This window comes from Cuculus canorus, chromosome 13 (assembly GCF_017976375.1).
Source record: "Cuculus canorus isolate bCucCan1 chromosome 13, bCucCan1.pri, whole genome shotgun sequence".
Classification (NCBI taxonomy): domain Eukaryota; kingdom Metazoa; phylum Chordata; class Aves; order Cuculiformes; family Cuculidae; genus Cuculus; species Cuculus canorus.
The window spans coordinates 7,927,551-7,953,770 of NC_071413.1; the positions used below are offsets into that span (position 1 = coordinate 7,927,551).

Consider the following 26,220-nt stretch of genomic DNA (forward strand, 5'->3'; position numbering starts at 1 on the left):
TCTACTCCACTCTCGTGAGACTTTACCCAGAGTACTGTGTTCAGTTCCAGAGTCCTCAGCACAGGAAGGACATAGATCTGTTAGAGGGAGTGCAGAGGAGGGCCATGAATATATTCAGAGGGCTGGAGCAGCTCCCAGGTGAGGACAGGCTGAGCGAGTTGGAGTTGTTCAGCTTGGAGAAGAGAAGGCTCAAGGAAGACTTTATAGCCTTCCAGTACCTAAAAGGTGCCTACAGGAAAGCTGGAGAGGGGCTTTTTATCAGAGGGAGCAGGGATAGGATGAAGGGAAATGGTTTTAAGCTGAAAGAGAGGAGATTTAGATGAGATACTGGGAAGAAATTTTTTACTGTGATGGTGGTGAGACACTGGAGCAGGATACCCAGAGAAGCTGTAAATGCCCCATGCCTAGAGGTGTTCAGGGCTGGGCTGGATGAGGCTCTGAGCAACCTGATCTAGTGGAAGGTGTCCCCGACCACATCAGGGGGGTTGGAACTGGAGGATCTCTAAGATCCCTTCCAACCCAAACAATTCTATGGTTCTGTGATTCTATATAAAGGCACCAGAACCAAATAAAAGTTTGTCAAATTCCAAGGAAAAAAATGGCTTTCGAATTAGAACAGTTGAGATCACTACAAAGAAAGTACTTATGCTTCCAGAACCCCTTAGACTATGTGGGGTCAGCTGGAGTCAGGTGCAGATAAAATTACGCACACAAATATGTACCTTATTTACATACACTGCTTTAGAAATTTCTGGCAGTCTTTCATATTACCATGAAACGCATTGCAGTTTGGGTTCTGTTTCTAAATTCTCCAGCTTCAAATACTGCATTTTAATTCTATTTAATGAATTAGATATGCTTTAAAGCTATAATAAAATTTTCTTGTGAGGATATTTCTGAAGCATTGAGTCGCATTGCTTACTGAGAATAAATACTGCAATAATATATTTACCTAAATAATTTAAAATCCAAGAACACAGTAGGTAGTAAAAATATATTGCCATGATAAACCATGAAACCAAAGAACAACATTGCTTTAATTAAAAAATTACAAATACACTGCAGTAAACAACTTATTTACACATAGTTAAAAGTCTGACTATTGCATATCCTGGCCTTGTTGAATCAAAAATTGGGAAAAATATTGAAACCAATCTCTTCACACATAAAAATATTGAGGACCGTAACGGTGTTTAATTAAGATCTACTGTTAATAATGGATTTCAGAGAGTGAGGCTCTTCCTTTAATTTCCCAAGGTAGAAAATGTTATTAAATTTGGCCTTTAACTTCTCATTGACATCTACACTTGAAACTTCTGATTAAAATTTCAGAGGTTGGGAAGAAGCACCCAAAATTAAACTCTTAAATCTGCTACAAAAATAACAATGATCCCTGATTAAGAAATCAAATTTCAGAAACTTCATTAGTGTTCTATTAATAAATTGTTGGGTTATAATTAAAATGGGGCCTGCTGGATTCCTTTCATTTTTAAATCCTAAAAATGTTTGGAATTCCAAAGGGAATTAAACTATTAAAAAAAAAAAATAGGTTAACGAATGTAAGAAATGTGATCCAACTTGAACAGGTTCTTTTTCTTTTTGGAGGTGATCACAGCAGAACAAACACTGCTTTCCACTCAAAGGTATGTGTTTGGGTGAAACCACTGATTCTGCCTGCTCCTACCTTTATATAATATTCCCAGTCCAAAGCTAACCATGCTCACTGCAGACTTTTCATAGGAAAACACAGATCTGGGTATAGTTATGAAAGTCAGTCTTAAGCTAGTTTTAAACAGGTATAATTTAGAGTAAAATTAAACTTGATACCTATGTTGTTTAGCTGGTCAATATGAGCATGCAGCTCTTCTTTCCAGGATGGTGTTTCTAACTCTACCTTGAGTTTTTACCTTGAAATGTTAACATTGGTAGATCAGAGAAGAGCTGACACTATGAAAGTTCACTTCTAATCATGTGCAGACAAACAGCTAGAGCTCAAGGTATGTGCTTTCGAGTTTTACAAGTACTTGGGAGTCATGGTTTTTTCAGTGTAAAACAATTTTGCCAGCTTGTTTGAGCATTTAAATGGAATTCTTTCTCAGTCCTCAAAAACACTTCAAGCTGAAGAATAAGAAAGAAAATTGCTTCAAATGTACAGCTGTTTTTAGGAATTTTTACAAAATAAGCCATGTTTTTCAAAGAGATAAGTAATTTGAATCTGATTCAGATATGCAATGTTCAAAGAATAAATTCAATCTAGATGTGGACAATGGCACAAATGGCTTCTATACGCTATTCATGGTTCTTGAAATGCATTTACGACGTTATATCTAGTAGAGTAACTAAATTTCCTGATTACAAATAATTGTTAGCCTCTTCTACAAGTTTTATATAGAAAACTAGCTAAAAATATCCCTAAAGTTACACATATCTCAGTCATTTTATGTTGAAAATAGGAAAAATTAACATTGCTAATTCCCCTTTTTTTCTTTTGTTTGTATCCACCTGTACATTTTGAACAGATATACTCTCTGCTGGGGGTGATGTACATTGTTCACACAGCACACACAATACAAATCTGGTATTCATTGTTTCTTGCAGGCACAAAACGTTGCTTGCTTGTCATTGATATTTAGTGTAATATCTTGTTTACATGTCTGTATTGTGCCTGATTGGCCTTTATTTTAACACCATAATCATAGTAAGGACTTTGATAACACAACTTATAGCAGCATAGTCTGAGAACCATGTAGTTTGGTATGCATTGTCTATAAAAGATCTGGACCACGGCCCAAACTCTAAACACACACCTGCTCGTAGGAACTTATAAGAAAAGATTTCTGCCAGACCCAAACTGGTGAACAGCTTTGGCCTTTGTAGATGCAATTTTAAACTATCCTTAATTGCAGATGCTGTTCTCAAATACTACGTTCTTCCCTCAGTAACACCTGTTAGTGTTTAAAGCATCTTTAAAAAATGCTATTTTATGCTTTCTTGTTATTTAATCAAAAGAAGGACATACAGGTAGTCAAATTTGTCTTTAGTGAAACATTCTGCTATTTCCCAGATTCCCATCACACTTGCGTTATTTTCTTCTGATATAGATTGCGAGCTGGTTATAGCCAAGATTTGAGAGTTATTTTGCAGCCAGTTGAGAGATGTGGTGGACTGCTAAAAGTCTTTATTTCACTTGGCTGGTTACACACAATATTTAAAGCTAACTTTGAATTTTCTTTGATTTATTGGTATGTCCTACAATTTTACTGCCAACGTAGTTAGGAAAAATTAATCAAAATCAGTAGGTCAAGGGCAAAAATTCAGATAGTGATTTCTGGATTTTTGGTGTAGATAACCAAATGCTTATATTTACTTGGCTTTTCTCTTTCAGCACCACAAAATCAACTGTTACAGTAATCAATATGAATTATCTCCCTTAGAAATGCATAAAGCTATGAAGCACTTCAATAAATACTTTTGTTATATTCAATCCCAGATCCTAAGGGAGTAAATGCCTTTCCCTGCACAAAGCGGGTTCTGATTAATGCTGCTGAGGGCCATAATGCTGCATCTGATCAGCAACAGAAATTCTGTAGTTTTTTCATCCATAGATAAATATGTGTGATCATTATGAATGAAATAAGGAAACCGCACCTAAAACTAAAATTAATATTAAAAATGCATTCTGTAAATAAATAAATACATAAATTTCAAATACAGGAAGTAGTAAATCTAAACCCAAATACCTGATCAAGTGGATGAAAATACAAGATGATGGCATCGCTTAATATCTAGGTTGGTTCCTTGCGAATTGGCAAATCTATAGGATTATGTTATCATATAAGGAATTGTTTACTTTCTTCTCTCTGGGCAAGGCCAGGTCTTAACTTGCTGTGGCTTCACTGTTTCACTGGGAAATATTTTCTCGGCCCTTGAACTTGGATGGATAGTCACTATTTCACTGAGGGACATTATAAATGATCTTAACCTGCTTTAATCTATATGCAAAACAGAAAATTTATTTCTATTCACATTTTCAACTTTTACATGTTTTCTCTGGCTCTTATGAAGGAAAAGGAATACACAAGTTGGTTAAAAGTAATTTTGAAACACTGAAGCTGTGTTTATTGCTCGTGAAACTTGATTTTTCTACTGCAGTAATATTATAATTTGGAAAACTCCTCCTGGTCTAATGCAGTTCTTTGTTTTTATCATAGTGAATCTCTTCATTTTAAGAAAAAAAAATAAATCCACTTATTGTGTAGATCCCAAACCACTTTCTTAATTCTGTACTGGCAGGCAAATTCTCAGGTATAAAAGACACGCTCACTTACCTAATAGTCTGATGTTGCAAAGTGTCTGGATCGGTGGCGTTTACCGTCAATACGACACTGCCAATAGGGATGTTTTCTTGTTTTGTCACTGCCATTGGGTTTGGGTGGAAAACTGGGCCTTCATTCACATCCTCGACAGTGATCTGAACTGTTGCCGTGGAACTGGGGCCATAGGCTATGTCTGGAATCAGTGGGTCTTCATTTTCTACTTTGATCAGCAACGTGTGAAACGCTGAAATTTCATAATCTAAAGGCTGGAAAACATAAAATAAGAGTTCAAGTTGCAAAGAAAGTAATCAACACTTTTTCCTTGCAAACTTGCAGGAGACAGAATTAGCCAGAAAGGGACAACATTGCTCACTGCATCTGATACCTGGTCAGATTTTAGCCTTAGATACAATGGTAGTGATGAAGTACTTTAAAGATATTGAATGTAATTGACCTAATGAAAGATGGAGATGTCCTTCTATCCAAGAGTACTCAATTTTTTTGCTACATCTCACAGATATAATCCGATACATGTTTATTTATGATATAACATGCATTAAGGAAACAAATCAGGGTCATACTTAATAGTTACTTATGATAAGTAAGGTAAAGCTATTTTCTCAACTCCTACGTTGAAATTAAAAGCACTATCATGAAATAGCATTCCATTTATCTTTAGAATTGAAAACACCTTTTCTGAAGTCAAGCAGAGAAAATTAGAAAATTCTGGTACAGACAGCAATCAGGAATATTTTTTTACGTGTGGTTTATAAGATTATTTCATAGAAAGACATGTAACATATTTTTTTATGAGACTTCAGAAAGCTGGGGCCAAAGATGTCTCTCCAGGTCACTAAAACCACAACACTTACTTTCCCGGTATTTGTGTTCTCTTAGAACAAAACGTGGCTCTTGAATTCTAATTGTTCCGCTCAAGTCAAACAAAACTCTGTTGTAAAGTCTCGCTATTAATTGTGATGCTTACTGCAAAACTACTGTTATTTAAGCACAATGACAATATGGTTAGCAACAGGCAGGTCCATCTGACTAAAGAACTAAAATGACTGTGACAGAAGAAGGGGTTATACATATAATTTAGACAAGAGCCAGTAGCCAACTATATATTTTGAGTAACTTAGCATTGCTGTGTCTTCTCTTATGCAGTAAATCTTGTGGGTGGACCTCACCGTAAGAATACAGCACAACAGCAAGTTTTTCTTACTTTAACAACAGAGAGCATTCCCTCATTTGTCTGGGGATTGGTGTGGATTTCAAAACTCTGTCCTGGATTTCCATTAATAATGGTGTAGACAGCTCTCCATGCACCAGTTGCTGGGTCATCTTTGTCACCGACAGTTAAGTTTACTATTACACCTGTGACTCCCTCCTTTACCGTGGCTTGAAACTAGAAAAAAAAAATAAAGAGGAAATTGTTACTATTTTCAGTTAACTACCATACACACGCACACACATATATATATATATGAAATATCCAAGGCAGCATTAATTATTTACCTCAACAGGAGAAAGATGTAACCCTTGACGGAAACTGGATGTTATAGACTCTGAATAATACATTCTCACTCATGAAATGTAAGGTAGCACATTACAGCTGCTCTCCATTAAACAGATGGCAGAGAAGCAGCAATGTGACAAGAATTAAGCTCTGGGAGATTCTGATCACAAGACAACAGTTAATCTGATATTACTGAAAGAGTTAATCCTGAATATACATACAGTGTTGCATAGGCACATATGCTATCAGAAATGGAACAACGTTCCCAGCTAAGGGGAAGAGGAACCTGACTAATATAGCCCATTCTTGCTCTTGAATGCACTATTATTTACAAATAATCTGGTTTTGCATTTCAGACTATTATTTTCATAAATCACCTCACCCTTATTAATCTTTCACTACACTGTAATCGATATATTTTTTTTTTTCACAAATATTGTTCCCATATTCTTTTTTTGAGGGATCGCTCCAAGATACTGAAAAATAATTGGACCTCACGTTACCACCTTGTCTGCGTAACTGTAAGTCAGTGTTACTTTCTTTTTGCAGCAGAATTTTTGATGACTGTGTGAGGTTTGTTGCACTGCTGTACTGTTGAGTTGGCCAAGCCCTAGGAGAACATTCTCTCTACTGTACTGTGCAGGCCAACAGTGAATAACATCATCCTTATTTATGTAGGAAAAACATTAAGCAAATAATAGTAAAAGCTTGCAAGGGTCAGACTTAATAATACTTCTCACTTTTCAAGTACTTGGGGCTGACTTGCTAAAAGCGCTGTATATAAGAGTGATAAGATGATACTTGCTTTATAGGTAGATAAACCAGAATGATAACGTACCTAATTCGGAGAAGTGCTGAACATCAGCAATACCATTATAGACCATTAAGAAATGTTAGCATTTCTAGACATTAAGCTTTCAAAAGTCAAAAATTACAAACTTTATTGACAGAAATAGGCTTTGCCTTACATGCATTGCTCCAAAGATACACTGTATAACATTATATCACTCGAGGGAGAAAATCACCCAAGTGGCTTCAAGATCTGAATAGACTAAATGTCTTTTGTTCCATCTTAGAGACCACATGAAGTCTTAACACTACAGAGATTTAGTGAGAATATTGAATCAAAAAAATGTAATCTCACTAATATATAGATTTAACAGTCTGGACAAATAGTAAGTAAAATGGCTTTCCTCATACTCAAATACAAAAGAGACAACTACGTGTTTTCCCATGTACAGTTTTTGGGTTTTTTTTCATTTATTCCAATAGATTTTACTTATGCATTCAAATAGTTTTTCAGTTTAGCTGTATAATTTGAGTATTTTAAGTATGTATTTAGTCCAAGCTTTCCAGCCTCAAATTTGATTTCCTAAAGGAATGACATTAGTGACTGGCTATTACTTTTTTCTTTGGTATGTTTAACAAAGAATATAAAGATTCTTCTCATTTTGATAGTTAATATGCAACAGGTTGTGATTGAGCTGTGTTTCAGACAGATCGTTAAGCTCATTTGCAGTTTAATTAATTCTAAATGATAATATAACAATATTTTCCCTTGCTTTGAAATAAATCGGAAGAAAAGCTCTGTTAAGACTCTTGGACATAACAGAGGAATGATTATGAAGATTGTATTCTGTCCTGTTCAGCAAACTACTGTCAGTGAAAAGCACACTGGACTTACTCTAATTGAAGTAACGTTATTAGCCTGATGAATATTTTTGAATTATTTAATATTGTCTCAGCTCGAGCACGTATAAAATGAGACATTAGAACCACAAGGGCCAGAGTTTTTTTCCCAACAAGTGTTCAGTAGAACACAATTCTTATTTCGCCATTTAAAAAGATGACAAGCCTTCAAGTAACCTAATCCTAAAGAATCTAACCCTTAGATTTGACTGGGCATTTGCTCCTAATTCATATTGATCCTTCTGAAAAATCTTTTCCTTAATGCACCAGTCTGATTCAATTAAGTGTTCGATACTGCCTGGATCACTGTGGGAACAGCAAGACTTACTAGGGTAAAATATTTAAAGACCTGGCTATTTTATTCAGATATATAATTGTAAAGCCAGCGAGATAAATTTATTGAGCTTACCCTACCAGTACCAGACTGTGATGGAAAAGGTTGCCATGATGAGCCAACAAGCTAAAAAAATATTGAATTTCAGTTTAATGATATCTAATTCAAGGACATCTCTGCTGGGTTTGGCTTTCTTCTGCATTCCCATTTTCTCCATATTTAGGAAGGGCTGAATATCTTCAATTGCAGTGAGTTAGTAGTGCAGAAAGAGCACACAGATTTTTTTCTGGGGGCATAACACTGCAGAGCTTTCAACACAACATCTACAGGCAAAGGCTGAGCCAAACCAAATAATTCCAAGCGTAGTGGTACGCTTACCGCTAACATTCTTTGTGTTTTAGGAATGACCATGTGAAAACAGAGTGTATTTGAACCTGTCTGGAACATTAGACTAAAATCTGTTCAAGATAGATGGAAAAAGAAGAATGATCAAATCACAGAAGATGTCACGTAGCTCTACTCTAAATTTACAACATGAAAAGTGAATAAATCATGGATTTGTGATTGCAAAAGACAAGTATCTGCTGTGAAATATGGAGGCCTAGAAAAATATAGAATATATTATGTAGAAGGTGAACACTTTTGTCTGTTCAGCCACCTTTATATAAAGAATAGACTTCCTAGTATTTAGAAAATTCTGTTATACTGGGTGCCTTTCACAGACAAAAGTAAAAAAGGGAATTTAAAAGCTATGAAAGGACAAAAATAGGAATTAGCTATGCAAATAGAGAAAAGATAACCACAGGTTCATCATATTTCCAAACGAAAGGTTTACGCTCTCAAAGCACTGTGCTTAACGAGAATGTCTGATCCAGTGCTCTGAAATAAAACCCCATAGTGGCTAACAGAAATAATTGGATCAAAAGTTAATTGATTTTACTCTTTTTAAATATCTGCATATCCCCTAAGCACCACTATAAATTAAGAATAAAATAGATAAGTTCACTACTTTATTTAAACTGCTGTCATCTGGACCCATATTAAAAATAATAACTTAGGAGACAAATACCCTGGGCCAGAGTTGCATTTGGCTGCAAGGAGCTATGTGCATGTACTACAGCTGAGACTTTGAATATGAAAGTTTAACTTGTTCTGAGGACTGGTATGCCAGATAGTCATTTATTGTTCTTATCATGCACATGGTAATTCTGTCATACCGAGAGCTCTATAAATGTAGGGAAAGAAAGACTAGATTCCCCAAAAGGTTATGAAAAAATACAGAAGGAATAACAACAGACTATTAACAACTTGGAAGGAAACAATGAGTGAATGGCAGACAGCACTCTGCACTTAATCATCAGATTTTTGTAGACAAATAAGACTTTTAATGGGGAACTGAAAGATGCCAAGGAATATAGTGATGGCTGTAGGTGGAGAGTTCCTCCAAAAGCGTGAGGATAGCTTGGGAAGAAGCTCAAATAGATGTGAAAATGTAATGAGTGAGCAATGTTTGCTGTCACGATAAACTGATAGGAAGCAGATATTGACCACTGGACAGTCTTGTAAGAGTTCACAAAGATGGTTCCACCAGGCAGGGAAGTCCCTGAGAGTGAAAACAAGCAGCTTGTATTTCTTACAACACGGGAGTCAGTAAAGGGATGGCAAGGAGATGAGTAACTTTCAAAACAGCTGTGTTAGAATACAGCCTATCCAACAGCACCTAGGATAACCCTGAGCACAAGAAAAAAATCTCAGTTCAGCAATTATGCTCTGCTCCGCCCTTCTCTGGATCGTGCAGGCGTGCTCCAAACTATGTGCAAACCTTGAAAAGATAAAACGAAAAATTACGTTTCCAAGGAGGCAGGTATTTTATCTTAGTGAGTGTAGGAAATTCAAGATGGAAGGTGTCTGCTGAGAATAATAAGGCCTGCATTAAAGGGTAGCTAAAGGGAGAAGTCAAGTGTGGAAACAAACAAATTGAACCACGGCTAATTTTAGTTACTGATTCCTGGTGGAGCCAGGATATGATATAACACCGAATCAAATCCTCCTCCGCACTGAGCTCTATGGCTCTGGGAAAAAACAGTCTTTTCAGATTTCCACCATGGAAAAGATAAATGAAAAGATCACTTTGTAAAAAGTTATCACCTGAGAATCGTGGCACTGACCCATCTCAGCCTCAAATAAAAGTGCAAATACCTAACTTGTATGAAAATTGGATTCTTATCTGACAGCTTTGTTTAAAGCTTCTGTAATAAGTGAGGAATTATTTACTGGCTTCTCAGAGTACAGAGGAACAAGTGAACTTAACTGCGCCAGCATCACCTCAAAGTCTACTGTCCAGCAACAGCACAACAACAAACAGGCAGCAAAAACCTTAATACTTTTATGAAGGCACCAAAACCTGTCTTAGAGTGGGTAACCAATATACCCAAATTAAAGTGCTGCCACAAGCTGTAGACACAATGAAAGATAGACGTGCCTTGGGTTGGTGATTGCTGCCCCATGGCTCGTTAATATTCTGCATGCTGTGACTCCCAGTCAAGAACAAACAAATTAAAACTCCATGTCAGTTTGCATTTATCAGCGCAACATCCCAGTTGAAAGCATTCTGTTACTATCATGTGTTTCTCCATCTATATACCATAAAAAATGAGAAATAATGGGATATATTAATTCCCACGTCTGTATTATAAATTCCCCAGGGAAATTGTGTTATTGTGTTTGTCCTCCTCCACTAAAGTCCTCTGCTTTTGCAACCATGTTTTGTCTATCTACTTTCTTGAAAACATGAAAACAAGCTTATACAATCTCTTGCAATCTACTTGCTTTTTGTCTGTGTCTTTTACTTTGCATACTGTCATTCACTATGTACACACCTGAGCAGCGAATATTTATTTGTTGAGGAAACATTGTATTCTCCGTAGCTCTGTATCTGGAATATCTCCGATGACAAATGAATTTTCAGGGTGATCAGAAAGGTTTGCATTTTCAAGCAATCAGGAATAAGAATCTCATAAATGTCAGCAATTTCTTGTGGAAGTCACTGGGACACGGAGCCCAGCTTGCCAACTAACAATAAATCAAGCAATCTGGTGCTCGGAGCTCATCAGACCTCACAAACTAGGCAGGTGAAATAATAGATGGAAATATTTAACATAACATTTGTACATAAAAAGAAAAAAAACAACGTGATACTGATAATTCTGCTGTCACTTTTCATGCCAGCAGAACGATCAAATGTGCTGGCGTGCCATCAGGAGCCTCTGGTGGGCTGAGAAACGGAGGATCTCACCAACTGCAGTTTGTACTGTTCTCTACACACATGCAATTTAATCCCCCATTTTGTGGTCAAGATAAATTGTGACTTGGCACTACATTCTTCCTATTCTATTGATTTTGAAGGTATTTTCTCTCTTGAAACTGTGCATAGCCTTCACTATATGGACACAAATAACTGCTGTATTTCACTACAGGGATAGCACTATCAACATAACAGATTAAATTGATGTAAATTGTACACAAAGCAACGTATGAAACACTCGGGAAGCCATTTAGATGAAAGACGCTACGTAAATATACAGCATTATTGTAGTATGACAAGGATTTGACGGCTTAAACTAGATGCAAAGCACAAATTAAAGCTATGAGTCACCTAAACAGCCTTTAGTAATAGTCATTGTCTTACTGTTATAATGCTGGTTCGTAGCATTATATTATTTCTTAACTTAAAATGTTTCCTTCAGCTTATTCTATATTTTTCCTAAGTACATAATATTCTTCCATTTCCCTGGTGAAATTACAGATAGAATTCAATTGTAGCTTAGAAAAAAATCTTTCTGAATATAAGAAATTGACCATAATAATTTCGGATGCATTTCCACTTTTCACTTTTGAATGAATTTCACAGGCTATGTATTGTAAATGCCTTGTGATCTTTCAAGGCACAGACCAGTTACTTTACGATATAGGAGTACTGCTCAATAATGAAAGATTGAATGAATATTTTTGTCCACTATATGCTGCAGCCTGCAACAACAGCAAGAAATCCAAAAGATTAATTAGCTAAATGGAAGGCCAAAGATTAAATTCTGCTCTCTGTAACAAAGCTGCAATATCTGCAGGCTCTATAAATTTGTGTCTTCTTATTGAAAAACACAAAAGTGTTTTATATCACTGATATTAATCACGAACGATCTAAAAATGGCAAGGGGAGTTTCAACGTGAATATTTTTCTACTCAAAAGTCTGCTTGGAAAAGCACTGCTCAGGAGGACTAGTAATGCAATAAACAAAGAAAAAGAAAGTATTGATCCTTATGCCCAAGGTCCAAGACCCTGTCTGAGCAGTTTTCCATTGTGATGAAGCCAAGCTATCTCTGGGATTCAGTGGGACCACTTCAAAACCTCTTTAGGTATTAGGATTCATGATGGAGCAGGGCAGGGAAAGAAAGCAAACCTCACAGGGTAAAATGGAAGGATGGATGGATAAACTGCTGGGTGCGACAAGAGTTGTCTATAAAGTTGCCAGAGTGGTAACGCAGAGTCCTCCTGTCCCTCTTACTAACATCCTATTAGAAAACTTTGGAAGATCTACAGAGTAAGATCCTCATAAGATTCAGAAATTAGGTTAAAGAACTTTCTTTTCTGCTTTTTTTTTTCCCCCAGCAGTGCTGAAATCCCGTTCAGAACTGGTGATGTACTGCTATCATCTCATTTATGTGTTTGCAGAAGGCTAAAAAGCCGTCCAGGGACTGTAAATAACTGATGATGCAGAATACTTGAAAATAGCCACTTCTTTGAATCATTTTGAAGGCTTCTGTTTCCACTAGGCTTTGACTTTCTCAGCCCAGCTCATGGCCTCATTGAGTGAAGGTAAAAAGATAATTCTAACATGTATTAATCATGTGTTGAATGTTTGCTTCAAAGCCTGTTACCTCCAGGGTATACATCAAATATAGTACAGTTGTCTGAAGATTCAGAAGGAAGACAAACATCTCTCTTCTTTTTCGGAATATATAAATCATTTATAAAAGGTTCATTCTTATTTTCACTTTTCCACCTATAATTGTGATATGTGTTCAATTATTTCTAGAAAAAAATCAAGGAACCACAAATACAACGGACAATTCTAGAGTGACATTCACATAACAGAAAAACAAATAGCCTTCCTTCAAGTGAACAGCGGACAGCAAAAGGTCATTATAATATTCACTACACTTAAGGTATTTTAAAGAAAAACTAAGAAATAATGATTCTATTTTCTTATCTAAAAAAGTTCTTTCCCCTTAGGAAGAACAAACCTTATGTTTAAAACAACATAGAAAACATCTTAGAAAATGATGATCTGACCAAGCCTGAAAGACCAAACTACACCTATTCACCTGTTACAGTGTGAATGTTGCCCAGGGACCACAGACATACCTGCTTTTCGCATTTATGAGACTACTGCTGCTGTATTCAGCCAACCCAGCCACATATTATTTCTTCTTCTTCTTACTTCCCATCAAGATCAGTGTTAAGCCTATCTTCTTTCTAAGATGCTGGATGTCTTCTTTAAATAGAATGAGCTTTGAATAGCATAGACTTAGCTGGATGTTTCTTTCCTTTTTTTTATTTCATCGAGTGCATTTTAGGAGCAGAAAGGTTTTACAGGTTTTTCCCCCACCAGCCCACACAATTCTCACTTATGCTAATGATGGTCATGAGGGAAGGGAAGGAGTCCTTGTTAAAAGCTCCTCTTTCATTTCTAGCAGAGACTTTTTCATACCCAGACCAACATTTCTGATGTTAAAGATTAACATCTGAGCATATATTGTTGAGCTCACTAATACTTCCTTACTAACAGGGAAGTGTGGAATCCACCTACTCATATTACAGGGCATTTATGCAACCTCTCCTACGCCACTAAGACTGCTTCAACTGCCAATCCAGGTTACAGGTGGGATGCATTCATCCCATGGGTCTGAACTGTAAATAACAAATTCCTCCTACTGGTTCCAGATCACGGTTTCGGGTGTTGTCTGGACATGGAATAGGTTCAAAAAAGATGTCCTATTTAAGTGTTGAAGTTTCTATCTGTACTATTTAGGCTCCTTAAGAGCAGGACAGATGAATTCACTCCTCTCTGAATATCAAAGTGGTAGATGAAAGTGGATCTTTTTCACACAACAGAAAGATTATTTTGATATCATTGACTTTAACATGGATATGCAGAGACCAGACAATTTGCTAGAAAGTCTGGGAGATTTAGAGCAATGAAGGAGAAACTACTTGGGCAGCTTTCATCTTCTCTCAGGTATAAATAAATGCAGTGCCCTCTGACTGACAGGGAGGGAGCAGGGCAGTGACAAGAGCTTCAGAAGATGGAAGCAACCAATGAGTTTAGAATTATTGGCATGTTTACACTTAAGAAACAGAGAAGGGCATTTTGTGACTTCTCTTTAGGAAGGTAACTTCCACAATTTCTTGTCATGCACGTATGAACACCGTATTTTAGTGTCAGATGAAAGCAAACTAATTGAAGAAGTTAAAAAAATATAATACTTCATGCTAAATTGTTCAAAGAACAAAAATTTCCTAGAAAAAATTCTAGAGGGATCTTGTTCATCTATATTCAACTATATTCATCTATGTTCAACTACTACAGCAGTTATGAATGAATGTTCAGTGAAATCCTAATTTCATGATTATTATTTGAGAACTTAGCAATGATACAGTATTCCGGAATACTTCACAGACATGCCCTTAGAACGGACATGGGCTATAACTGTGTAGAGATCTAATGAAAAAATAAATGCTAAGAAATCCATTGTGACAAGCAAGGATTTATACATGTCTTGTTGGGGAAAAAGAAAAACAACAACAAAAATACCTTTAAGATGATGTTCTTTTTACTCAAGAAATTAACTAAAATGTTGTAACCTGTACTGGGAGTGATTTTTCCAAATGTTTCTCTTGCATTACGTGAACACCAAACAGAAAATGCATTCACAGTTTTTCGAAAGCACATAGTTTAATTTAAGTGAATTCGGTAGTGCTATTGGCTCTTTAAAATATTTGTTAAAAATATTCAAAAACATCTTGAATAGTTACTTTCAGTGGCTCAGCATCAATATTGACAACTTGAAGTTGAGGAAAATGTTCTCAAATAACAGTAATTCTAGATTTAAAGAACCTAAGTGACAAGCATACTATGAGCTTCTTTGGCAAAGAGCTCCAATTGTTATTTGTTCTCTGTTTAAAATTATGACGATGATTACCTCTCAAACTACATATAAATAAGGAAATAATAAATTAGTCTATGAAGCTCTTTATATATAGACACCAAGCTACTGTCACGATATTTCAGAATGCAGTTAGTTCAAGATCAAGTTTAAAACATAGATTAAATACAATTTGACTATTGAATAGCAGATGGAACTGAGTCACAATTTAGCAGAACTTCCAAAGATTTCCCTGGAGGAGGAAATCACAAATTAATATGGGGCTTTTCAAATCCATTATACACTTTTCAAAATACCATGAAAACATTCTATTTTCACACCTTAATATTGCAAGACTGAACCATAGTCTTACCAGGTTAAGAAGCAAACATGTATTTGCAGAAAGGTGGAAATTAATATGTGAGACTTTTCTCAATGGCAGAATCTCGAGGCTCTTTGGTAAAAAGAAGCATATGTGTCCAATGAGAAATCTTGCTTTTTCTGCCCTGAGAGGACAATGCTTCCAAAGAAGATTCGCTCTGCCAGTTTACAGCTGATCACAATCCATGCTGCCAACAACAGATGTTTTGACAGTGGTTAAGCTTCTTCACATGGTCTTTGGTGAGCAGTGCCTTGAAGCACCATTCAAAGCACTCAAAGCAACTTGTATCTCTAGAATATTTTAGCAATGAATTTCATCAATTCCCCTAACTTCTGGCATTTTAGATTGTGCCAACTGATGGGGATGATATGCCCTAGATTTACAAGCCCCTCCAGCTGAGAGCTTTCTGAAGTTAGCCCAGTTTGAAAACTCTTTTTTTTGGAAGCAGATACGAACTCTGCAAGGTTTCACGCTGTTCTGGTGGAGGTACAGATGGAAGTTTACAGGCAGTATTATCTGCAGTGATACAGAATTTGTCTGAATTTTAAAAATGAAATCGCTAACCAGCATTTTGTTTTCTGTGGAAAAAGGGAAAGGAGAATTTGGGCTGAACATTCTGTGTTTAAATCTATCAGAACACACTAAATCTTCCAAGTCTGCCAACCAAGTGATGAATGAAGTCTACTGCACATAGGCTCCTCTACTCGATATACATTACTTTTTTCTCATCTAGACTCAATCCTGTTTGCACAACATTCATTGAACATAAATATTACTGCTATATCAAAAAGCTATGATACAAGAAGAATCATTTAGGGATCGTAGATAGGAGTAAACCTTCATGATTAACGGTCTCCTTTGTCTTTGTTTTCCTCCTACAGCAGAAAAATCTTTATCATATCTTGAATATCCAGGTAAGCACAGTGCTCTGGTTACTCTGATAGGGAACATCCAGGTCCTGTGGTCTCCAGCCCTATTAGCACAGCAAAATTCTTTTCCCAAGGTAAAGGAGAAAGAATAGTAGAAATGAATGAGATCTATTTGAGTAATGACTATGCAGATCTGAGTCTCCCCCTATAGAACTGTGCTAGGAGGCTTCAAAATGCACTTTGAGGAGTTCACTTGCAGCTAAACAATGATTGAAGCATGGAACAACAGATGTATGGTTTGCATTGCACAGAATTGGAAAAGGTCAGAAAAAAAGCAAGAGTATGCTAAACAGATTTTTTGCTTTCTGCTTTAAGTACACCCATAGTTTCTATCTCCTACTGTCCAGCTCCTTTTGCAAACGTTTGTTTCATCTTTTCTTGAGAGAAAAGTATTTGCAACAAAGGAAAACTAAATGTTCCTTTTAAAAGTTCCCATTCTGTGCTTATTGCACAGAGGGAGCATTCTGGGCCCTTTAATTTTCTTCCCTGTAATTTATGTTTTCCAAGCCATACACTTATGGTACACAGTCTTCTTGACTATAAACACCATTGTAGCCTGAGATGGATAAGCTTTACTGTAAACAGATAAGGATCCATTTGGTCCCTTTTATCAATAGGGAGAATAAAGAATGAACCAAGGATTTTTATATCCTGATACTGAATTGTCTCTCCTTTGGAGAATGGGAATGACTGAGTTTGATGGCAGGGCTCCTCAGCTTATGTGTCTGAGTGCCACAAGTCTGGATGAAGGTCAAGACAGGCCAGGGCACTACACGTGTTCTTTGGACAGAAAGATATGTGTGTGTGTGCCATAAAGTCTACGCACAGTTAATCAAACCTGTCAGACTCAGCTTGTATGGGCTGCAGAGATTACCTGAACATGAACAGCAAACGTGGCCTGTCCCAGTGGCACATCATGGTTATTATGGTCACAGTTAATGCTGTGGTATGCTTGGAAATTCTTGAGCAGCAGCTCAAGTCATCCGATTCCAAGTAGATCACATTTCTAATCCAAACAAAGGCAATTTCCAGCAAATGCAGGTGACACCAATAAGATAAGTAAGATTTTTGTATTATCATTTGTTTATACCGAAAAAGATTTTCCACAGAGTTGAATGCTCATTAAATCAGGGCCTGCATGAAGAAAATTAGTTTATTAAGAACTGTGCTATTTCCCTCTCTCAAGACTGCTTCCTCTCCTCCTGTAGAAAATTTCTACATAATATGCTAATACATCTGCATCAAAATTGCCACACTGAACTCTTCCCGAGGAGAGCAAGTAAATACAGTAGCAATTAATTGGATCCTAACACACATTTATAGATACAGATTTCTCAACTCAGCTTGCCAGTTCTAGGAGAAATCATTTTAAGAGACAATAAATATCACTTTATTTCTATACACAGCAATATGATACACTGTAAGCAGCCACCCTTTCTCCCTTTGGAGGGGAGAAAAATGCTGTGCTTGCAGGTAATTCGAAACATGTACTATTTCTTGCTTCTGAGTAAGCTTATAATTAGAGTAGAAACACGAGGAACAATTTCAATGGAGCTGTAAACTGCATCAGGAGGAAAAAAAAATATTTGAGGTTAGAACAAAATCTTTTTTAATCTAGCTAATGCTACTTTTGTGCTGATGCTGATCATTATATTTATTACTAAACCATGGGACATTCTGAAGAGCCAGAATGACTTCTGACATTCACTCACATCTGACTTCACTCACAAGAAAAACAATCACTATCGGATATGCAGCTTGGTGATTAATATGTAGACACCTATTGTTTAGTGAATTAAAACATGTTGTATCAATTTGGTGGTCTGCAGGATTTATAATCAAATCCCAATGACATCTGATTAATGCCAGCATAGACTCCCTAAACCTCCAAAACTCCCTAAAAAGTATTCTTGTTCCTTTGGAGCTCAGATCATGGCAGGCTGATTACCCCCTTCATTATCCTGAGTAACTGGGGTCAGAGGTTAGTTAGCACCACAGAACACATTTAATTCAATCAATTCAGTCAGTGAAGCAGTTGGGGAAAAAAAAGAAAAGCATTCCAATTGCTGTAATACTACATTAGAAAACCTGCCCAGGATTTCTGTGCTCCAGCTGATGAGCATTTTTGCTTAATTTCTAATTTAATATTCTACTGGGGTTTGTAAGTTAAATTACTCGTGATATTTTCACTCATAAATTCAGGAGCGTTAAGCTTGGACGGGGAAAGGGAAACCAGAGAAAGAAGAGTTGCATGTATTAACTTGTATAATAGCCTTTCTCGCAGATACACACACTCACTTCCATAGTTCAGCTGCCGCTTTGCTGGTTACCTGCTCTATCAGTGGCTCAGAAAAGTCCTTTTGGTTCTCTCAATTTCTCTCTCTTGCCACTGCCATATTTTAGCTCTTCTTTTACTTTTGGTAGATTTTTACTATTGTTTATCAGAGTACCAATTAATTTGTCTTATAAGCAAAGAGACTTTGATCACTAGTGATATGGCACAGTCCTACATTCAGACAACCCTTGTGTGTGCTCAGATGGAGTTTGGGGGAGCTCATTAAAGATACTTGCACAATATTCAGTCACCTGAAGCAGCAAGTAGTATGACATGAAATATAAAAAAGGACCTCTTACTACTCCCTGAAAGCCTCGAGGCACTTCTGACATGAATACAAACGCCCAGCAGCTCAGTTTGACTCCTGCTAGTTAGCTTTGCGTCCTATGTAACAGATCCAAATCTGTTCATGCACAGATATTCTTTGTTGTGGATCCTGAGGCTGTGCCACAGCCACTGATTCTGCCTTCTGACCCAGAGACGAGCTGGTTACTAGAGTTTCGGGAGACTAATAATGATGGAGAGCTTTCATTGCGCTTCAAAATGAGTGAGTGCACATCACTCACTCACTCACTCACTCACTCCCACAGAAGGACACAGTGACTGTAGCTCTGTACATGCTGTTGCCACTGCTAGTAATAGGGCATGTTTTGAGTAAAAGCATGTTAGTAGATACATAAAAGTGACCCCAAATGATCCCAAAGAGAAGGAGGAGAAACGGTTGACACAAGCATCAAACTTGTCTTTGCAAGGGACTCCAAATGCTGGCAACTTGCCATAACACCCTACAACAAACACTAGGATGAAACTCCCATCTCTACCACCCAGAGGAAGAGGGAAAAGGTGAGAATAGTGGCAGGAAAATGGTTATTATTAATGATATTAGGCCTATTATCATTACTGAAAATTTTTCTGAATAGAAGTCTGTTTTTTCACCTGCAGTAATTCAGTCTGGATTAATGATGATACCTGGATTAGTTGTCAATTTTACTAAGAACAAATTCTTGGATTTATATATAAGATAGGCTTTCCCTTTGACCATCAACAATATTTTAGTATTAGCAATACAATACCAGAGTTAGCCATTATTTGCAATGCTTCTGTAGAAATTAAAGCAACTTTCCTGAATAGGATTCTTTAATAAAGTAAACAAAGTCTTCCACCTCCATATTCCCTGCAAGCAGCAGAAAGTTGCAATTTAATTTTCTGTTTGCCTATGGAGAGGATCCATTTTCTGTACATTCCTTTGGGGTTCTTTGTAATGAAGAAGTCTATATGGTTATAAAATATACTTTTAATGAAAGTCACTTTGACCTAACTCTGGAATTGATGTATGTCTTCCAAAGATCCTGTGTTTGTGGCAGAAAGTCTGACACTGCTGTCATACTCCTTTACCTTGAGTGAAACCCATGGAAAATGCAAGATTATAGCGGGTTCAAAAGTTAACTGTATTAGCAGAGAGATGTAGAGAAGATCCCAGTGTGCCTAAACGGGGAGTGCTTACAGACTCTCATTTGTGTAGGAAATATGCTCAGCCTGACAAAACCCAAAACAAATAAAAAGAAATCACCCAAAAGATATCATAAAATTCTCCCATATTAAACACAAACACACATCTATAGAAGAAAACAAACAGCAGCCCAACACCATCACATCAAAATGCTCAAAAAATATACACTCTTCTCCTGTGGTGAGGATGAAAGAAGAAACCACATACAGCAGATGTTAGTTTTGTCGCTTACTCTGCTACTGGAAAAGAATTGTGGACAATAAAGGCAATTTAATGTTGTGAAAACAGCAAAATTGTGTTGAGATGTGTAAGAAGTAATACCAAGTGCAAGACAGAAGCAGGAATTCTTCCATCTGCTCAGCACTGGGGTGTCCCAGCTGTATTCTAGCACACAATTCCTGGCCACAGAGTAGAAGGCAAAGAACAGTCAGTGAAACAGATCTCTAAAGCTCATGGTCTTGAATAAATCTACATAGCAAAGGCACACAGGGCTGTTGCAGACAAAAGGACTGTCTATAGTGGACAAGACCAAGAAACAATGGGCTTCAGTGGAGGAAAGGGAAATTCTCGTTAGGGACAAGGCAAAAGCTGCTCATAGCTGGGTAGCTGAAGTACTGCAGTAGAGTGCTGGGGGGTCACGGAGACTGTATCTTCACAGCTCCTGAAGGAAAAATAAAGGCATGCTGCAAATAACACAAATAGGAAGGAGGGGCTGGGAGATATCTGGATAACCCTTCCCCTGAGGGTTTTGTGATAAGCCCCAATCCAAGAATCTATACAGAACAGAAAGGGGAAGTAAACATTTTTGCATAGTTTTCTAGCATTTTTAAGGTCCATGAAGCTCACTGGGTTGCCAAAACCAAGCAATGGGAAGAAGTTCCCCATCTGAGATTCCAGTCTCAAACCACCCATCACACAAGACTTTTCGTTATAGTGGATTTGCTACTGACAGATACAACTGCAAAATCACATTACCCGTCCCTACTATAGATAAAAGATGAAAATTATGCCTCTGGCATTTGCTTTCCTAGCTGGTTGTGTTCTGTTTTGGCAACAAAATGTAAGGAAAGAGGAGAGGAAAACAATTATGATCTCAGCTTGCAGAAGGACTATAAAGGAACAAGAATGGCAGAACTACATACCCAAACTTAATTGTTTTGAGATTGTTGGCAATGTGGCCATTATATAAAAAAATGCCTGCTCCAGGTACAACTCCTCCATTCTTACTAGTCAATTAACAACTCTTTCCTAGCAGTCCCACAGGGAAAAACGGCTCCTGCCACTGCAGAGAAAGTTTCTGAAGAAAATCATTTTTTTTATGAATCTCAACCATTACTTTATCATTTCCTGAATTGTCTGCTAAGAGGTATTTAAAGGCCTGCATTTAAATTCCAGAGCAGCTATGAAATGAAGAAGGCAGATTGATTCGCATTCTGTTCTACTACTCTCTTTGCCAAAGTGATTTTTATCAGAGAAAAAAAAAAACAACAACCTAACAAAACCACAATCTAAGCCTGGGACTTCTGTTGTCAACTTCAAACCATCAAAAATTTTTATGGCTTCTTTACAATATACACCTCTAGAAATAGATTTTACAGAAAAATTGTTGCCCGAACCCCTAGGGTATATTATTCACTTGTTCCTCTCAGAAAATTAGTGCTAAGTATCACCCTTGCATTCCCTACAAAACTTGCAACATATAAGAAATGCAATAAGCTGAGAGTACACTGTCTGGGATTTTTATATTCGATTTTTTCCATGGCAACATGCCTGTTTCATGCACTTTTATGCTTCTATAATTTCTTTCCATCTAATCTCTGCATTGTCTTGTTTTGTTTGTTGATCACTTCCAGGGAGCCATGCTCCTAGGCTGCCACAAGACAACTAAAACACATCTTCATGAGTGGTTGGAGACCGCTGACACGAGCTCCTTCGCTGCAAATTTCATAATTACACCCAACCTTCTCACCTCTCCCGCCTATCAGTCATTATTTGTCCTTTCCTTGTTTTTCCTAACTTGTTGCTAAGAAATTGCATAGCCTCCACTAGCGCTGTAAATGCCAACTCAAAATATTAAACGCTGTTGTGTGCCACCTCATTCTGTCAGAGAGAACAGACAGTGTCCTCAGAGTCCACCCGCCAGTCATCAACATAGATGGCAAAGGAGTTTTCCAATCGGATCCTGGGTGTTCCAGTGCCTAGGTTTTGCTGAATAGCCTTGAAGAGATGGGATTTAAATTACATTGAGGATATTAGTCTAAAGTGAATGAAGTGGCGAGTATACTTCTCGTTTATATCCCCAGAGAGATAAATGTGAGAGTGTAATTTTTTTTTTCTAAGGCAAAGAAAATGGGAAACCAACACAGATTTCAGACACATGAGAAATAGCTTATGAATTTAGATGATAGTTCAGCAGAAATAAATTGTACATCTGTTCATTCATTTTAATAAAGTAGGGAAATGACACACTGCTGGAGACCTTTGAGAATGCTGGTATTTTTAAATTATGATCCTATAATAGTAGCATTAACATTTGTAACGCTGCCTATGCATTATGAATTTAGGAAAAATAAATTTATGGAATAAGTGAGCTTCAACCTATAGTCTAGAGTCTGAGCATTTAAAAATGAATAAGATTCTCCCTAAATACTTCAAAATAAGTCTAGGAAAGATATTGCAATAGCTTTGTTATGTAACACAGACAAACCGTCTGTGTAAGTGTTGAAAAAACACGTTTATTATTTCTGAATAAATAATTCAGATGTGCAACATGTAGCTGAATGCAATTATTTCCAATTACTAGAACCTAGTGTTTGCATTTATAGGCACCTACTTCCCTTTGAGACCAGTCTTTCAAAGAAATAAACTAGGCAATATTCTTGGCTCTTCACATGCATGGAAACACACGCTACCTGTTGCTGAATTCAGGCAGGAATATTACCCCTCTCTTGTATCTCCCATAACAGAAAAATGAAAAATGGAAAAAAATCTCAGTGCAAAAAATTGCTCCATTGTTTCTATTTCACCATTATTTATAAAGATGGCATACAAATTTAAGAAATAAACAAGTGAAACTGTAGGGGATGCCACATCTTAAAAGCTTATGTTTTGATTTTCCAAACTGATCACCATGGGAAATAATAAATTAAGAGTTCTATAATAACTGCCATGTTTCCTCTGAAAGCACAAGTCGTAATATCATTAAAATTGCCTTATAATCGATTGCATTAAAGTGATTTCTACTAGAGTAAAGAGAATCTAAAATTGATTAGTTGCTCATGTATTGCCTCATTGATCAGCTGACATAATCCTCATTCAAGAAAAGGGAAGACGGCAACCCTGACATCCTTAAGAAGTGCTGAAGTTCAGCTGAAATCAGATGTTAGAATCTCAGACCTCTCCTTGTAATCCACCCTACACTGTTTCCCCATTAACATACCAAATAAGTCAGGAGTCCATGCTTAAATATTTAACCTTCCTAAAGCAAAGACTTCACAGAGGCAGTGTTGGAACCCAATATTGTTATAAGCACCTTACTCATGTCTATATCTATCAGCACCTGAGTGTGTTCATATGCTCACTCCAGTTCCAGTAGGCAATCCAAAAACAATCTCAACAGGCAGTCTAGGTAAACAAGATATATTGTAATTTGTTTCTCTTGTGAATTCAGAAGAACTGAAGAAAATAAATACCTCTGGGACACAGAAGATCCTTAGGCGAACACTTAACATTGACAGAAACCGCACAGATTTATTGATTGTAACTGCATTTTAATCATACAGCTGGAGGAAAGAAAACAGTTCTTAGAGATTGCCAGTCACTCCCAGCATGGGGCATGATAAAATTGTTTCTGCCATTAGTATCAGGCAGCGGCTATGTTAGAGGAAAAGGACATTAGAGAGTTCAACATCTGCAGGCAAAGTTGAATTTATTTACTCATGGCTTCAATTATTATTTAAGATGGAAAACTTGAAAAGGTCAGAGCTGCTAACTTAGAAAACATGCCCTTCATTTGTCTTCAAACATACACCTTTTTCTTAGCTTAGTTCAACATCGAATCAATTAATCAGGTACAGTGTTCAATATTTTCAAACGCTCGTTGTGCTATTTTCAAGTAGACAAGTAAAATCAAACCAAATTTCATTTTTTTTTTGTTTAATCTATATTAGAGAAAATGCAATTTTAAGATAATAAAACATCTGGTCCTCAGTTTAGGTATGCAAATATCTGTGAGCCTGTGCTTCTACATATATAGATGTGCATGTGTATAAAATCCAGATTTACAGTATAGCCTAATCCTGCATTCACATCTCCAAGGAGCACACTGTTTGGATGTGAGCCGTAACTTGGCTACTGGCAGCTAAGAATATCAATACTATAGATAAATCTTTTTTCTTGATATTATTTCAGCAAAAGACAACTGTTGGTTTAGATTTAAGCTTATTTAGCGAGATTTATTTTTCTTATGTACCTTTTGAAAGTTTCTCACACTAACTCCTTACATTTTTCAAAGTTTTTTTGAACCAAAAGAAGCTTTCAACCCTTTAAACTTGTTGAGGACAGCAGCGCTCTCCTTACCATCAGTCTTCTAAATGAAGAAAAATCATTGCTCTAAGAATATCTGACAGTGCTACATAACATATGGGCACTGCTGGCCTCAGTTACTGAAGGCGGTCAAAACAAATGAGCTGAGGAGGAGGAAATAAAGCATAAAAGGAAAAAAATGAGATGATGTGTGGATGCAGACAGTGATGGTACTCGATTTATAGAGGGCAGACAAAGAGTGTACATGGGCTTTTGCAAGTCATAAGCAAACAGTCAGTTTAAGTCATGAAAACAGAAAGGTGGTTCTCAAAGGAAGCAGGCGGTGAGGCAATGAAGGAGAGTTCACTGGGGGACAGCATCAAGGAAAGGAAAAAGGAAGGTCTTCCATAAATAAAACTAAAGGAGCAAAATCATGGGCACAGAAAGAGGATCCTGAGATGACGAAGATCAAAACCACAGATTTTTATGAAATGTTAGAAGAAGAGTTTTCCATGTAAAAATACAGCAGGGAAAGAGACGAAAATAACAGCAAAAGGAAAGGGGACATCACATGACACTCAGCAGAAAGGAGTCAATGGATACATCCCTGAAATTAGTCTTGGTAGATCTGAAGCAGGAACTGGAAACAGGAGCAGGGAGACAATTAAAGGATGCTAGAAGATCAGGCTCTGAGAGTCAAATGACAGACTCGAGGAGTTTGAAAAGAAAAATTAATTATTAACTTTCAGAGAAGACTCTTTACAGGCTGCTGAATAAAGAACAGGTTTGAAAGCGGAAAAGACCACAAGAGTTTTCCGTTTGGTTGGCTGGCATGGGGGTTTTAGTTTTGTTTTTTGAAAAAAAAAGAGAATGATGAAGCAGGCAGAAGGGACTTTGGGACAGCAATAAATTTCACCATCGGGCAAATCAAATATTGAGAAGATTAGACAAGTAAATAGCTTGAAGAAGTCTTCCACAATATGGATAGAAGTGAGCAAAAACTCTTGCATCAAGCTAAGTGGAAGAGAAGAATGGGAGTTAGAACATAAACTCAAAGGGCTGGCCACAGAGCAATAGTGTTGGAGGGAAGCATAGGTTCAGATAACCAACTGGGATTCAGGGATTTTTCATAATGGGGTCAAAATACGGAATAGGAAATGAGGATAACATCAATACTCTGCGTAGCATTGGGATTCTACTTTTTCTTGTGACATATGGACTGGGAACACAGGAGAAAACATTTGTAAAAACAAATAAATATTAAGTGACTGTTAGACAGCAGGCTAGAGAAAGGGCTACCCTTTAAGCAAATAAGCATCTGGGACTCTAAGGCAAACAAGGCCTGGAAGTAAGCCAAAGTAGAAAGTACAAGGATATGAATAAATTACACTCCTGAACCATTTTCCTCTACAGAGACTATAACTGCGAAGAGTTCTGTATGAATCCCCTAATGTGTTTTTTTCTTAAATGTATCAACACCAC

At 37.0% G+C, this 26,220-nt stretch overlaps 1 protein-coding gene across 2 annotated transcripts in view; it reads right to left on the reverse strand.

Annotated features, from left to right (window-relative positions):
* Positions 1–26,220, reverse strand: part of CDH13 (cadherin 13) — a 478,464-nt gene that overhangs the window by 58,670 nt on the left and 393,574 nt on the right. For both annotated transcript variants that reach the window (XM_009561054.2, XM_009561053.2), the window contains exons 9-10: positions 5,539–5,721; positions 4,329–4,582 (exon numbers count right to left, since the gene is read on the reverse strand). In XM_009561054.2, the coding sequence (XP_009559349.1) occupies positions 4,329–4,582; positions 5,539–5,721 (437 nt within the window). The remainder of the gene's footprint in view (positions 1–4,328; positions 4,583–5,538; positions 5,722–26,220) is intronic.